The sequence below is a fragment of the Cydia splendana genome, chromosome 19, assembly GCF_910591565.1.
Source record: "Cydia splendana chromosome 19, ilCydSple1.2, whole genome shotgun sequence".
Lineage (NCBI taxonomy): Eukaryota > Metazoa > Arthropoda > Insecta > Lepidoptera > Tortricidae > Cydia > Cydia splendana.
In genome coordinates this window covers 5496384-5513865 of record NC_085978.1, presented here as the reverse complement: position 1 = coordinate 5513865, position 17482 = coordinate 5496384, and the positions used below count along the sequence as shown (strand labels likewise).

The window sequence follows — 17482 nt, the reverse complement described above, 5'->3', positions numbered from 1 at the left end:
TACCATAGAATAAAAAACCGGACAAGTTCGAGTCGGACTCGCCCACTGAGGGTTCCGTTGTTGTTATAGCGGCAACAGAAATATATCCTCACAACAACAAGGAAACAAGAAAACATATGCTCCTTGGCTGCAAACAAGGTAGAAGTACGTATAGGTATACAGGAGCCTATACCTAGGGAATCCGTGCACACTGAAGGAGGCAGTTAGCAACCTGAAGACCTTGCTATGTTTCGTGGAGGAGCTGGGGTGGTTAGGTGGGTTGGTAGGTACCTCGTTTCGCAAAATAGGCACAATGGATGTCAATTTGCGGAAAATGCCCAGAAAAACTAACTAACTACTTAACTAACTATAACGGCAACAGAAATACATCATCTGTGAAAATTTCAACTGTCTAGCTATCACGGTTCATGAGATCAGGGGTCGGAAACCGGTATTTGCTCCATACATAAATACCGGTATTATTAAGTTCTTTTTCGTTCTTTGGTTTATTATTTTATTTTTAATTGGACAATCTTATAATACAAAGTCTTTAGCCAAATATATGATTTAGTCTTACATAAAGAGCATAAAATAATTCAAAATATTAGTCTATTTCGGGGTTTTATAAAAATACCGGTTCTGAGCCCTGCGTGAGATACAGTCTGGTGACAGGCAGACTGACGGACAGTGGAGTCTTAGTAATAGGGTCCCTTTATTACCCTTTCAGAATCAGAATCAGAATCTTTTTATTTGTGAAAACATCGGTACAACTGTCGTGTTAAATGATGTACAGGTACAGGTAGGTTTGGGTACGGAACCCTAAACAGTAAAAGTAATGGAGTCTGACCGACGATAACGATTATAGAATGGTCGTTTGCGTTTAAAATTCCATTCCTTTTGAGCACATACGGTTTATAGGTAGCTTACCTAATTAAAATTCAGCATAATATCCGGTAGTATGTTCAGTCAGTAAAACTATTAGCCTTACTTAGCACCTTTGCATAGGTACGAAATAATAAAATGTTGTAAGGATTTCATTATACAACTTTTAAGAAATATAAGGTTTTTAACATGCCTACCTTTAACATAATCATAAAGTAAGAAAATTACATTTTAAAATCCGTTTAGAGTTAGACTAATAAAAGTTTGCAGCGATTTTGATAGCAAGTGCAAGTGTTATTTATACGTCAAAATTTAATAGAAAATTGACGTTTAAACTAACACTTGCACTGCGTGGGCTATCAAAATTGCTGCAGACTTTTCTTGGGCTAACTCTACGTATGTATTTTATGATATTGTATGGTATGTAGGTATTTTACAGAGAAGACGCCTTAACTCACACAAAATAAATTTTAACCTACTCACTCGTATTATGTAAACAGAAGTGTACCTACTTAAGATTGCGACATGCGACACGATAATTTAATAACTAATCAGGCGAAAATTTGATTTTAAATTCACTGAAAGTTAGACGAAAAGAGACATCATTATCTCTTCCACCCCTGTCAGTTTAAAAACGCCAAAAAGAAGAAAAGTATACTAATTCGAAATTCAAGTTAGGTGCCTTTTTAAAGCCGGTGAGAAACGATGTCCACAAAGCATATGGTTTTGACGGATGACGGCTACAATTTTTACTTCCATTTAAAAATTAGAATGGATGTAAGTGTAATTCTGTGTAAAAAGGGGTCTTAGACAAATTGGCGCTTTCGTTGGAAAACTTCGTATTAATACTAAAGCATTGTTTATAATAGCGTAAGCGCCGACTGCTTAAAGATCCCTTTTTTAGACAACGTCACATATTTTCTTTTCAACTAACTCCATTGGATTTTGGTAACGATAATTTCGTCCAATTTTCTTCGTGTCAACTTGTTTGACAAGTCAATCGTGAACGAATTTTGACTGTTCGTTCCGAAGTTTGGCAAAGTTTGGGCGTTCTAATGCAACCCATAAAACATTATCTTGTCATAAAAATAAGGACAAAACAATACAGTTGGAAATGACTAATGAAAACTGTGTAAAAAGCGATAAAATCTTTGACACTTAAGTATTATCACTTATCAGATGTTAAATTAAATTATGTTTTTAATATATTATCTCAATGGGTTCGAGCGCCAAACTACCTCGGCGGAAATGAGTGCCTTTCATCCCTTGGTACTACCTTCATCTGTACTTTGCCAGAGGTCACATGAATGCACTGTGTTGAATCTTAGCGGCGAGGAACGTTTTTCTAATTTGAATTGTCCAACAGTTACATGCACTCAAACAAACTCTCTAGAGTTAGACCAAGAAAAGTCTGCAACGATTTTGATAGCACATGCAGCATAATTTCATAGAAGTTTCACGTTAAATAACACTTGCACTGCGGGTGCTATCAAAATCGTTGCAGGCTTGTCTTCGCCTGACTAACTACCGACCGCATTTCCACCACCTACAAAAAATGCCACCCGTGTCCCAAACCTCAAATTTTCACGCATTCCCAAAATTACCTCGCCCTGTCATCACTATCGTTCACATAAAAAAGCAATCTTAATCGGGAACGCATCAATTACCCCGACGTCCCAACCCGCACGCGAGACGTGACACATCGCCGCCCCTAGACATGTCTTTGAATTTCCTTTTCCCCTCGCCTTTTACCCCGTTTTTAGGGACTTTTCGTTCCGCGTAGATGGCAACCCTTTGCTAAATTGAATTTGAATTCGGAACAGCGCGGAAGACGCGGCGCGTTTCTGTTGGTGACAAATGATGGGAAATCGTCATGGGATCATTATCTTTTATCTCTTTTTAACATCTTGTCTGTGTATGAATTGTATGATAGAGTCTGTGCGGAAAGAGAAGAGTCGTGGAATGTATTGGGCTCCATACATTCCACGACTCTTCTCTTTCCGCACAAACTCTAAGGATCCTGACCGAATTTCAAGTCATATTCTTGAATTTTTCGAAAACGTGTTTTTTTTTCTTTAAACAGTACAAACGAGGTATGAACCCACGATTTTTGACCACCACACACGTATGAAAGGTTAAATACCTTAGGTATGCTCATTTGCTCAGTTTTGCAAGAAAATGCATATACTTGGGCAAAAGTATTTTGGCACCTCAAAATTGCAAGCTGATGGCTTTTTGCAAATTCTTATTTTTTTAATTTTTTTTTTGTATTTTGTCTTGCGGATTTTTGCGGGGGAGGAGCACATCAAATGTATGACTATTTGTACATGATTTGTACGTAACGAACAAATAGCCATGTCAGATAAACGTTAGTTCATTCAATAGTTTGCACAACTGAGCAAGGTTTTCGGCAGAGGGGTAAGCTCTTAAAGGCGACTCCGGTTTATTAAATGCTCTAAGGTAGGTAAGTAACACAACGCATGTCTCATAAAGGAACCTTAAGGGTAACCTCAAGCTTTTAATTAAATTAGCACAAGTCTCATAGCAGTCCTGGTGACATCGAGATGTCCTTTAAACCCAGCACCGCCCAGCACCGCCCGCGACGCGTTAATTCCCACTCTTTAACTTACCAAAACTCTTATATCAGCCAATCTAATAAATTGAAACTGAACCTTGCCGTACTGTAAATACAGTCTAATTTAAAACGGAATGTTGCAGCTTGATGCGAATTTAAAGATGCAAATTTGATTACAGAGTCGAAGTAGCGTTAATTTCAAGGGTTTCTACATAATTTTCGCAAGCGTGTAACTGTTCAAACAACCCGTTCGAAACTGTGTCTTCAGACGTTGTAATTAAGGATGAAACTTAATTGATCTGACAAGGTTTGATAGGAGATGTATGTTGCGTTAAGTTGCCGCATCGTAAACGTTATTTACGGTCGCGGGCGATTATTGCCGCTCTTCGAGGCATTTGCATACAAATTTATACACGAGCGACGGTTGCTTCCGATATTCAAAGAGATGAGGGTGCCACAATGTAGTGAGGTGAGGTGCCTGTGAGGTTCAGTATTATAATAAGAGAGCACACGGCGACATCACAACGTTTTTTATGGACCGAGCGAATCAATTACAAAAATTACGAAATATTGTTGACATTATTTCTTAAACTAACCTAACATCTCATGTAATATATTTTACAAAATGTAATTAAAAATTAAATTACAACCATGAAAAAACCTATTATATACAGGGTCATTTTTGGACCGTTAGCCATAATATTGTGCGAGGTGATTATGATTAGGTAGGCCATACTGAACAACTTTTTCTACGGGACCAACTCCAAATTTTTTTGGCCGTTTCATACATTTTGGTCGAGTGGATGTCGACGTTTTCCATGGGAAGGCCAATTTTTTTTTTGGGATCCGAAATCCCATGTGGTTTGTCCCATAGAAAAAGTTGTTCAGTATGATCTACCTAATCACCTCGCACAATATGGCTAACGGTCCAAAAATGACCCTGTAGTATGTACTAGTAGGTATCTTTCAAAATATCCTCCTTTAGTTCTGATACAAACGCAAAGGTTTGTTACAAAATTATCAACAAAATGTCGTAATAAAAATATTTGTCTAATTTTGACAGGGTAGCCCAAAAACGTACGAGCCCCGATGCAAATTATTTCGTCTAGTTCCACGCAACAATTTTGTTTATTCTAATGAAATTTACACATGAACATAAAATGACCCAGTAATGGGAACCATAATAGTAATGTTTAATGTAGTTTATTTTGATCGTATAATAAAATTGCATGAGACTTTTATTGCTGAAAAAACGTACTTTTCAAAAACGTTGTCCAAATCGTATTGTCCTCTCCTACAGCACTGCTGCATGCATGGGCTCGAAACAAAATTGTCAGTACATTGGCAGATCCCTGTTGCTTTCCCTAGTAATAGCCCTTTTCACATATGTTGCAATCCTACCCGTCAATAAAAAAATAAAAATCGTAATTTTTTTTTTCTTCAGTACAAACGGTATTTCTTGTATTTGGATTCAGTTATTGCAGAGTATTAGGGCAAACCTTGGCTTATCGGTGATACTTGGTAATTCGGTGATACTCCGTTATAATCTTACACAGTTCTCACCATGAGGAAATGCGAGCTATAAAATCGTTGGCAGCCCTCAGTTTTGATGCTTGCAATCGGGTTGGCAGCGATTTCATTGCTTACATTTCAGCATTGTGAGCTCAGCGTAATTTAACAATGCATTATCACCGAATTACCAAGTATCACCGATAAGCCAAGGTTTGCCTACCATATAAAATTAAATTACATTAGTATAAGCATTAAATATTAGTAATTTTAAAACTAAAACATTATTTTTGAACAATCGCGAGAACCTCAAAAAATGGTCTCACTAGACGAAAACAAGTGCATCGGGGCGTATGTTTGCATGTTTAAATTAGCCTATTGTTACGGGTTTATTAAGATAAGAGTAATAAGTAAGATGAAGACGGAAGAATTGTAGGAGGACTTTTTATGTTTTTCTTATGTACCGACCTATTTGACAATTATGACATTTATTAAAACTTTCAAATAGATTAAATTTTTTTTAAACCCACAATGCAATGAAACGGGTGAACCGATGATTTTAATTAAACATATCATCTAAGAACCAGCGCTAGAAAACCTGCTTTCAAATGGAAAAAAACACTTCCAAATCGTCCACGGCGTCACAGACAGACACACATATAGCGGTCAAATAATAACACCCCTCTTTTTACGTCGTAAAAAAACCGAAGAAATGAGAGGCAGCGGTGGGTATTTGGGGACCAGACAACATTTGAGGAGTGTATTTTCAAAACGGCTTATTTCTCTATGAAAACCACACAAATATAAGCCCTTTCGGAAAGACACTCCTCATTTGGAACGCCTGTTTCCTGTCGAAAGCGCGTTGTTATTCAATAGCGCAATGTTAAACCGCGGAGAGTCCCGTGAACTGGCCATTTACATGCGTTCCTCGCGGTAATAGGCGGGCGTTTTTCTGCCAAACAACATCGGACGATATGAGACATAGCATAGGACAAAAAACGGTAAAAAGATTATACGTTTGACAAGAGAGCTCTGTTTAGGGAATAAGCGTACCGTCATGTGGGATGACTGGGGACAGACTGCAGGTAAATCCTAATTCAAAGATTGTAAAACGTACACTGCTGGTTGCCACATTGGTTCATATAATTGAAGAATATTTCCATTATCTAATGTTAACCCTCTTGTCCCCAGTGATGATGGAGACAGGAGGTGGCCTTGGGAACTCTATCATAAAACAACGTAAACTAATTGTGTTTGGGGTTGTTACAATTGTCTCGATGGATCTGTGGAAAGAAAAGTACAGTCAGCAAAGTACAGTTCCCTAAAGCTCTACGGGGTAGGTGGTGTTTTTGTCAATATACGCATTTTAATGTAATGTATAAAAGCGTTTCACCGTTGTCGATCGCACGTCGATTACCGCAGGTCGGAAGTCAGCGCCGTGACAAAAAAGGGTAGGCAAATTTCGAATATTAAACAGCCATTTACTTAAAAAAAAAGATTACGAGCCGATTCGATCTTTCGGTAGTTTACTTTTACATTATCGTAAATTTTCCGTTCCGGTATCTTGATTCAATTGTATCGATAACCGTTCGAAAACATTATCTCTGAACTTTCGATTGTAATCTACGCTTTACAATCAACCATGAATCTAGTATATAACTGGATCTGGAAAGGTGGGGGGAAGTGACCGAACAGGATAGTCTTACGTATCTTTCAGTAGGAGTAGCAGCGAAATAGCTAGTATTGTTTGTCCTTGTCACAGTCTCGCATATTTTTTGTTCCCCACCGTTTTTTTAGTATGGATTATGGTGGGCAACAAATAAATTCGACCAATCATAGTGTCGCATTGCGTATGTTTTGTCCCTCACGGAGGCACGCGTATACCACTTCTATAGGATCCTACCTTCTATGCAATCAACATATTCTAGGTAAATTAGGGTTGTGTTGTGTTGTGTCGCTCTCGTTCTCCGTTCTGTATGGTAAACGTTCTCGCTCAAGAATATTTCCCATACAAAGCGGTGAATCTTCTCCAGAACAGCACAACTCTAATGTAAGCTACTTATTTTCTATTCAATCGTGCACGTATAAAAATTGTAAACCGATATGCCTTTCAGTAATTGAAGGTATTATTGGGCTAACTGGCAATAAAAATACAACGTTATTTCAGTTATAAATGGCGTGCATGAAACCGAATTTAGGTATAATGACGATAAATTCAATGTGACACCGTCTTACAACTATAATCGCGTGTGTCTGATCCGAATACTGATTCTATAAAGTGAAACTGAGCAGTTAAATTCGTTTTAAAGCTATTGGCTGTGTCGTAAATAAGTCTTGGTGTCGCGTGATCAACTTTCCGTTAAGTTTTCTGCATTGGTTTGACTGTGTTTTGTTTTTAAACTATCGATACTCTATCCTGTTTGTATCGATGCCTTACCAGACGGGAGATTTGTACGATTCGAATTTCAAGTTTACGCAGATTTTTTTATTATTTTGAAATAGCAACTAACATCGTGCCATCCTCACTAAAGGCGGGATCCCACAAGTGTGCGGCAATGTGCGGCATAAGCATATTCAGTAAAAAAATGCTTGTGCCGCACAGTGCTGCACATTGGAGGAATCCCGCCTTATTCCCGCCTTTACTCATACATATTGCAATTCTTTATTTCCAGCCAGAGTTAACTTGCCGTTCAATCTACGTATTTTCATTTTTATTCATAGCCATGTCACCGCCATAGACAAAAACGGAAGTTCTTTTTTTTAACTAATAGATAGCAACATTTATAGCGCCGTTCGTGCGCGGCGGCGCTTACGCTATAATCGTCCATCGCCATGATCCTATTTGTCTTTTTTAAACGTTTTTTTTTTCTACAATCATATTTGGAATGGTAATTTTACAGTTTTGAGCACGTCAATGTATTAATGTGATGGGCTTTTAGACAGTTCGTGACTCGATTCAGATAGCTGTTTTACGAAAGAATTAGTATTGTCTTTTGGTTTTTTGTGGTCGTTTTTATTTTAAATTGGCCTCGGGGTGGTCGTTAATGCAAATTTGGTGGGGTACGGGAAGAATATTACTGATTGGTGATTTATGAGTTAACCCCGTTTATTTCTGTTTGTTTTGTATTGAATCGTGGCTTAGTAACAGTTTATTAGTTTTCGAGACAAGAATAACCGCGCGTGAACTAGGAAAAATGTCTACGATTAGGTAAGGTGCATTTGGAAAGCTGGGTAATTTTAAGAGGGAAGTATGTATAGCACGTGATCGACCATACAAAAAGAGAAAACGTTTTCCCACTTCTAAATATTTTCTATTCTCCATGATTTTTTAGTATGTTATTGACACAATGAAAAACTAGGTTTATGGGTTTTCTTTTTTTCAAAATTTGCAATTTAACTTAAAAAAAACCGAACCCTACCTATAAACTTAGAATATATTATGCTGAAGCGATCGACATCAAAATCAAAGTGATATGTTAAGATTTAGTTAGTGGAAAACGTTTTCTCCCGAAATGGAAATTGTATGAAAAAAGTCCCCTTTGTCAGTAGCACTTCCCTCTTAAAAATGGCAAATATCTTTAAAACCAAAAATTCGTACTTTAGTAACACATGCTACTGAAACGCAAGGCATCTTGCTCACTGTAGGGCTACCGCCAATACCGAAAATCGTCAATTGCGGGCATTTTTCTCTGTCACTCTAATTACGCCTTCATTGGAGTAAAAGAGTAAGATCCCCGCAATTTGCGAATTTCGGTTTTCGCGGTAGCCCCTCAGTTGCTATGTACAGTAGAAAATGCTTCTAGTTTAGATATTTGTCATTTTCAAAATTGAGCTACAGATACTTTTTTTTGAGTCCGTTAAAGCCAGAAAACCTCATCTGACGTTTAAGCGGACACCTCTACAATACAATTTAACGAGATCATAATATTTTTATGAATAAGTAAATATATTGTAATTCTACTCGTCATTTACATTTTACTAATAAATATTTTACAGTACATATGGTCCTCTTTTCCGCACTTGTATCGTAAATATCTATTACACCATGCATGAAATAAAGCACCAGATAATTATTAGAAAAACACAGATAGGAGTTATTTTTAAACACAAGTTCTATTTAATAAATCGGATAGTAATATAAAAAGTAGTTGACCGTGACGTCACGATGTAATGTTTCATATAAATTCCATGTTAGCAAATCGTTTTGACAGTTCTAAAATAGTAAATGATTTGACTAGTAGGAAAATACCCTATTTATCGATATCATAATATTTTTATGAATAAGTAAATATATTGTGATTCTACTCTTCATTTACATTTTCAATATTTCATCTTACTCCGTTAAAGCTGGTACAGACGGACTGTAACCCGACTGCAACTTGTATGGGAACTACACGCCGACTGCACGCCAACTGCAACGTCGGCATGCAGTTCCTATACAGTCGGATTGCAGGCCCTTAGATTTAGGATATTCAATATACCGCTTAATAGGAAATCTGTGACTGACTTAGAAACCTAGAAGTCCTACAACATATTATCCTCTTCTCAGTAGAAAATTAGAAAATATACTGAAATTCGAGCTTTTTTTTTAAGTCGATACAAATCTTAAAGGGTCTTAGTATAAAATATATTATCTTCTTCAATATATACAATTTTGTCTCATATAACTTATCAAAGCTTCAAGTAAAGTGCATACGAGCGCCATCTATGGTTCAGTAGCGGAACTAAAGTAATACTACTTGTTGGAACTCAAGCAAAAAATAGTAATATTTTACGGTATGTATGTATATGCAGCGATAGACCAATTTGTTTTATTAGTATTTTATTTTTTACCACACCAGCTGGAAAAGGCCCTCTTGATTATTCAAAAAAGTTGCATTTTATCCACACGTGCGCGTGTGGGGCAAAGTAATCAAATGGAGCATTTTGAGTTGTTTCCTTATGTTGGCTGATAAAATTGACTTTTAAATAATGATTTTGAACGATAAATATTTATTAACATTAATTTTGAACTGATTTGCTTTGATTTGGTTCGATATTTAACAGTTAGTATTTTCCTTGTGTTGGTGAGGTGAAAAATTTTGTGTTTCACGCGGTGCCATGGAATCTTTCGCTTGCTCGGGTATTAATATTAGCACGAGAGGTTAAACAACATCTTTGCTCCCTTGTAAAACAATAGTTATTTGTTTACATTTAAAATGTTGCCAAGACGAGAGACCACTCGCACTCGCACTGTCAAAAAGTTATCATCTCATGTAGAGCAAAGCTTCTAATTCTTCTACAAGCCCTAACTTCACAAACTTAACACTTTAGTCAAAATAAGTGGCTTGGCCCTTTCGTTACTACAAGTACAATAACAATACAAGTACAATAGTATAACAGAAATGTAATGTAATGATTGTAATGAACAGTCAGTGAATAATTTTTTCACCTTACGCCCAATTGACGGTAACGAAATGGCCAAGCCATATGTATATTTTGACTAAGGTGTTGAGTTTTAATGCTTGTAGAGTTAGGGCGTGTAGAGTTATTTAGAAGCTTTGGCTCTGGCATGAAATCTGATAACTTTTCGACAGTGCGTGCCATAACATAACGGTCTCATCTTAACAACATTTTACATGAAAATGTTTTTGGTGGGATTTCAATTATTTTTGTAAGTTGCTTATAACAATACTCTTTTATTTTGTAAATTTTTTTTTGCGTATTATTTGCACATCAGAGCTGTTTTTTTTTTCATAGGCCGCGTTCTATCTTTGCATCTCATATTTAATCTAACCTATAGGAAAACCCATTCAAACTTCCATCCCCTAATTTAAAGGGTTGGGGGTGATTCAGTAAAAATCAATTTTTATATTTAAACAATAGGTATATCAATTTTCATACCTCTAGCATCAAAATTTGCGGAAGACTCATACAAACTTCCATCCCCTAATTTAAGCGGCGGGTAAAAGTTCCATGTTTGTGTTGTTTGTGTCCTAATACTAGCTTACATACCAAATTTCAGCTTTCTAGGACATCAAGAAGTAAGTACCCTAAGAATTTTGATAGTATTGTTCTACATAAATGTAATATGAGAAAAAAAACCGGGCAAGTGCGAGTCGGACTCGCGCACGAAGGGTTCCGTACCATAATGCAAAAAAAAAACGAAAAAAAAAAGCAAAAAAAAAACGGTCACCCATCCAAGTACTGACCACTCCCGACGTTGCTTAACTTTGGTCAAAAATCACGTTTGTTGTATGGGAGCCCCATTTAAATCTTTATTTTATTCTGTTTTTAGTATTTGTTGTTATAGCGGCAACAGAAATACATCATCTGTGAAAATTTCAACTGTCTAGCTATCACGGTTCGTGAGATACAGCCTGGTGACAGACGGACGGACGGACGGACGGACGGACGGACGGACGGACGGACGGACGGACGGACAGCGAAGTCTTAGTAATAGCAAACAAAAAAAAAATAGATAGTATAGAGGGGTCCTGTCATTGTAAATTTTGTAGTCACTGTAAATTTACTGCCATCTATCGACACACGACTAAAACTCAAAATGAAAACGTATAAAGTTATCAAAAAATGTATATATATGGATAAATGATTTTATTATTTTTATATCATTTTGATCCATGTTCATTCACTGATATCTATGTGTTAAAATTGTTAAATATGAAACGGTGTCGTCACGCCATCTAGCTGAGGATAGGCTAAAGGTGTGTGCGCCATCTATTCGAGAATGACTTTTACTTGAATTCCGAGGCACGTTTTTTCCTTAGACTTTATTCGTCTTATACGAAGTTACATATGTCTTTGGTAATAGGGTCCCGTTTTACCCTTTGGGTACGGAACCCTAAAAAATTCGAGTAGATAACTTTACACGATTTTATTGTAAGTCAGAGTTTTTTTTGAATACCGGCATTATTTGAGCTACACTGTAAAAGTGTATACTTAATTTAATTTAATTTAATTTAATTTATTTATTTAAAGACAACAATGGCCCAAAATGGTTAGTAACAATTATGATTAAAAACTAAGTGTGTGTAAGTGTGTATATTATATGAATTATATCCTTAATATTCCAATGAATAACCCCACTACTCCACAAAAAACCGGGCAAGTGCGAGTCGGACTCGCGCACGAAGGGTTCCGTACCATAATGCAAAAAACGGCAAAAAAAAGACGGTCACCCATCCAAGTACTGACCCCGCCCGACGTTGCTTAACTTCGGTCAAAAATCACGTTTGTTGTATGGGAACACCACTTAAATCTTTATTTTATTCTGTTTTTAGTATTTGTTGTTATAGCGGCAACAGAAATACATCATCTGTGAAAATTTCAACTGTCTAGCTATCACGGTTCGTGAGATACAGCCTGGTGACAGACGGACGGATGGACGGACGGACAGCGGAGTCTTAGTAATAGGGTCCCGTTTTACCCTTTGGGTACGGAACCCTAAAAATACTCCACTAAACAATAGCTGATAATAGACAGTACACGAGTATAGAACGTAAATGTATATCAGCGCCACCTATGTCTTGATTATTGAATCACTAACTGCAGTTAGTGCGCACCATTCTTTCATTGAATTTCGCTCCATCTAACAGAGGGTGGGTGAACTACTTGGCGAAAGGGGTCTGCAAGCTTTCTACAAAATGAAAAGTGGGAGAATAGAAACGCACGACGTGAGGTTTGTTCGGAAACTTAAAATGCAATAACATTGCGATTATAGGTAGGTATAATTTCAACAAGCTAAATATATCTGTCTATCACACTGTTCTTATTATTAGAAAGGGGTAAAGCTGTGCAAACATTTGTGCACGGCACGTTCAGATTTGGCTGACAGTCAACGGCGTCCAATGAATGCAAAATGGCTACTAATAATATATTGTATAATATATAATAAACTATAACACACATAATAACACTTCCTTCTTTCCTTACACTGAAAAAAAGTTCTATTGGAATAACGGTAAAGGACGTTATGTATTTGTTTATTTAGTAACTTATTTGCACATCAAAGTATATCGTCAAACAGAAAAATGTCAAGGTGGGTGCAGTGAGAAACGTTTAGAAGCCAACAACTTTCTGAAATATCATGAACATTCAAATAACATCATCATCATTATTCTTAAGAGCCTAGCTCTTGTCGGTGGAGTAATAGCCATTCCGTTCTTCTCTATGCCACTGTTTTGAGCTCCTGATACGTCACTACGTTAATTTTCTCTAATATATCTAAATATATAAACGTGAAAGACCTGACTGACTGACTGACTTAAATCAACGCACAGCCCAAACCGCTGGGACTAGAAAGTCCAAATTTGGCAACTAGATTCCGTATAAGGTCTAGGGGTGCACTAAGAAAGGATTTTTCAAAATTCATCCCCTAAAGGAGTGAAATGGGGGTCCAAAGTTTGTAGGGGGAAACAAGATTAGTTAGACTATTTTATTCCAAATTTCACAGGAGTATTCCTAAAGATAAATAAGTAAACACGTGTTTCAGGTTTTTTGAAAATTGAATCCCTAAGAGGGGGAAAAGTCCCCAATAGGGTTGATATCTCAAAATATCAATATGGGTATCGTTTTCATAGTATTTTGAGACGCTAATAACAAAAATGGCATCAAAATTAAAATTAACGTAGCCGAAGTGAACAATCATCCCCTGGTGGGGGTGCAATGGGGTTGAAATTTCAAAATATCAATATGGGTATCATTTCCATGGTTTTGTGGGATTAGTTAGACTATTTTATTCCAAATTTCACAGGAGTATTCCTAAAGATAAATGAGTAAACACGTGTTTCAGGTTTTTTGAAAATTGAACCCCTAAGAGGGGAAAAAGTCCCCAATAGGGTTGATATCTCAAAATATCAATATAGGTATCGTTTTCATTGTATTTTGAGACGCTAATAACAAAAATGGCATCAAAATTAAAATTAACGTAGCCGAAGTGAACAATCATCCCCTGGTGGGGGTCCAATGTGGTTGAAATTTCAAAATATAAATATGGGTATCATTTCCATGGTTTTGTGGGACGCTAATTACAAAAATTACAAAAATGGGATCAAAATTAAAATATAACGTAACCGACGTGAACTATGGCCCCTGGTGGGGAATGCTAATTACGAAGATAGCGTAGACGGTTGTAACATACACGCTGATTTACAGCCACACGTGATCCAGACTTTTGAGAATGCAATCCCTTAAAGTAAATTTTTTGAGCTACAAAATTATAAGATTACAAATACCTTCTCTTAAATATATAATCTAAATATATAAACGTGAAAGACCTGGCTGACTGACTGACTTAAATCAACGCACAGCCCAAACCGCTGGGACTAGAAAGTCCAAATTTGGCAACTAGATTCCGTATAAGGTCTAGGGGTGCAATAAGAAAGGATTTTTCAAAATTCATCCCCTAAAGGAGTGAAATGGGGGTCCAAAGTTTGTATGGGGAAACAAGATAAGTTAAACTATTTTATTCCAAATTTCACAGGAGTATTCCTAAAGATAAATGAGTAAACACGTGTTTCAGGTTTTTTGAAAATTGAACCCCTAAGAGGGGGAAAAGTCCCCAATAGGGTTGATATCTCAAAATATCAATATGGGTATCGTTTTCATAGTATTTTGAGCCGCTAATAACAAAAATGGCATCAAAATTAAAATTAACGTAGCCGAAGTGAACAATCATCCCCCTGGTGGGGGTGCAATGGGGTTGAAATTTCAAAATATCAATATGGGTATCATTTCCATGGTTTTGTGGGACGCTAATTACAAAAATGGGATCAAAATTAAAATATAACGTAGCCGACGTGAACTATGGCCCCTGGTGGGGAATGCTAATTACGAAGATAGCATAGACGGTTGTAACATACACGCTGATTTACAGCCCCACGTGATCCAGACTTTTGAGAATTCAATCCCTTAAAGTAAATTTTTTGAGCTACAAAATTATAAGATTACAAATACCTTCTAATAATTGAACAGTACACAAACATCGTTTTTAAAATAATTATCATCTTAAACGGTTTGTTTACATTCAAAATACCTAAAACCATTAAAGTACATAGATTATTAAAAAAAACTCTCCTGCGCGTGCGAAGCCGCGGGCAAGAGCTAGTCTATTATATACATATTATTATCTATGTCCGGTACTACTTTTAGTTTAGTTGCTAGAATTTGTAATACAAATATTATAAATAATTTGAAGCGTGTAAATTTTACACACGAAACTTCTGCTCGCTCTAATTTCTTTGTACTTATTTAGAAAAAAAATTGGATTTTTAATTTCCTCGTTCAACTGTTACTCTGTTATACCATAACAAAAAATACATTCTCTTAACAAATCATGAGCAGGATTATAACTTCACGGTTCTCAAGGGGTAGTAATTTCAATTACACATTTTCTAGCACCATCAAGTACCTATGTCATTGTCAGCCATTACAAAGGCTTATTTATTTATAAATCCCAAGGCACTCTGTCATTGTGGATGTGACGTCCATCACAACATGCGACAACGCCCCAAACGTATTTGTGTTCCTAAATAAATAATATCCACCCATTTTACATGAACTTCAAAGACATGTGAGGTTGACACTAAGCGTTCGTGTGACATTCCCCTTTTGTCCCTTTTACAATATCTTAATTCACACCCCTGGCTATTCTCACACACCAATCCAGTTTAAACCTTATCATTATAAACTTAGAATTCAAAATAGCCTGTTTCTAAATTCAAAAGGTTCGCTTTCATATGCTAATTCGCGTAATGCTGATATTTAAAAGTCGACTTTATTACGATGTGTTTGAGTTTATTTTTGCATCAACTAGGGTTTCTATTTATTAAACGTGTGCGTAGTTAAAAGCAGTGTTAGGCTCAGGGTTGTCGGATGCTTTGTAATTAATAAGCACATAGGGTAGCGCCATTGATACGCCAGATTGCCGAATTCACAAAGGATTTAGAGGGGCACTTGGGATTGTTGTGCGATCCGACGAGTTTGTGATAAGTTTTCTTTTTGTATAATGCTAATTACGGGCTTTGGCGGTAATTATGTAGATTGAATGCTAGAATGCGCGATATACAACCACTTTTTTTCGGTTTAGCTTATAACTAATAATTACAAGAATCGGCAGTTAAGACTGCTGTTTCTTGCCATTGCTTTGAAAAGCGCATTGACGGCTTTGTCATGGGAGATGTAGAAGTCGATATAGTAAAGAAGAAATGACAAGGAATGTTAGGCAGATTTGATTTGGCTGGCAAATATCACCGGCTATTTTAGACAATAAATATAGCTTATTATGATCTAACTCTAACCTGTATCCATGGACAATAAAGCATGTAATTTTGTTGTCTATCGTTCACGTGTCAATGTGTGTATTTTTCCGTCTACTCACGTGCTATTAATGAGGCTACCTATGTGGTTGTTAAAGCAATTGAGTGCAATTATGTCATTATTTACAAGGATTCGCATGACATCACGTTGGTCCGATGCAGCGCGATGTCCCAGTCTTACCAGTGTTTTACTGAGATACAGTCGCGTAAAATCATGAGTTTTGCTAACAAAGTGGTGATAGTGACGGGAGCGAGCTCGGGCATCGGCGCGTCTACGGCGCTGATGTTCGCCAAGGAGGGCGCCGACGTGGCGCTCGTGGCGCGCACGCAGGCCAAGCTCGCCGCCGTCGCCAAAAACATCGAGGCCCTCGGCAAGAAACCTCTTATCATCCAAGCCGATCTCTCCAAGGAGGCTGACACTGCGACCGTCATCCCTAAAACTGTAAAACATTTCGGAAAACTGGATGTGCTTGTCAACAACGCAGGGATAGCTTCAGAGGGATGCTTACTAGATGGCAAGGCGTTACAAGCATACGACGATGTGATGAAGACCAACGTAAGAGCTGTGATCCAACTGACCAGCCTTGCAGCGCCGTATCTAATCCTGACTAAGGGAAATGTGGTCAACATATCCAGTGTAGCAGAACTGACGCCCAGCAAGATGACTACGCTTATGTTTTATGCAGTGTCAAAGGCGGCGTTGGGGCACTTCACGCGTTGCGCTGCCGTGGAACTAGCGCCTTCAGGCGTCAGGGTAAATTCCGTGAACCCCGGGCCGGTGGAGAACGAATTTATAACCAACAACAAGCTCGGCAACCCCGATGAGTTAAAGGAAACGCTGGCAGGCTGTACTGCATTAGGGTATATGGCTAAAGACGATGAGATTGGACGCGTGATTTTATTCTTAGCGAGTGATAAGGCGAGGAGCATTACTGGCTCAACCTACGTCATTGATAATGGATGCCTTTTAAAATGAATGTTGTATGGCAAGAATATTTTGTTTTTGTACAACTTTATCCTTAACACCTACCTAAAGTCAAAATCAGCAAATATGCAACTAATTGAAGTATTACTATTAGTATGTATAAATCACTTGTTTTATTTATGATTATTACCGTCTTTTCCTACCTAGTTGTAATATAATAAAATAATACTAGTGGTTCTGTGAGCTGTAGACCTCGGGAACATAGCTTGAAACTGAATTAAATTATGTATGACTCCA

General features: G+C 37.2%; 2 protein-coding genes across 3 annotated transcripts in view; both read left to right on the top strand.

The window, feature by feature from the left end:
* The window catches only part of LOC134800167 (Fanconi anemia group J protein homolog), a 106978-nt gene that overhangs the window by 5585 nt on the left and 83911 nt on the right, over positions 1–17482 (top strand). The window lies entirely within an intron of this gene.
* Positions 16429–17253, top strand: LOC134800247 (3-oxoacyl-[acyl-carrier-protein] reductase FabG-like). The gene has a single exon (XM_063772754.1). The coding sequence runs from the start codon at positions 16475–16477 to the stop codon at positions 17234–17236; it is 762 nt and encodes a 253-aa protein (XP_063628824.1). The 5' UTR covers positions 16429–16474; the 3' UTR covers positions 17237–17253.

Excerpts from the sequence above, each read along its gene's own strand:
- LOC134800247 (XM_063772754.1), top strand. The coding sequence starts at position 16,475 with ATGAGTTTTGCTAACAAAGTGGTGATAGTGACGGGAGCGAGCTCGGGC.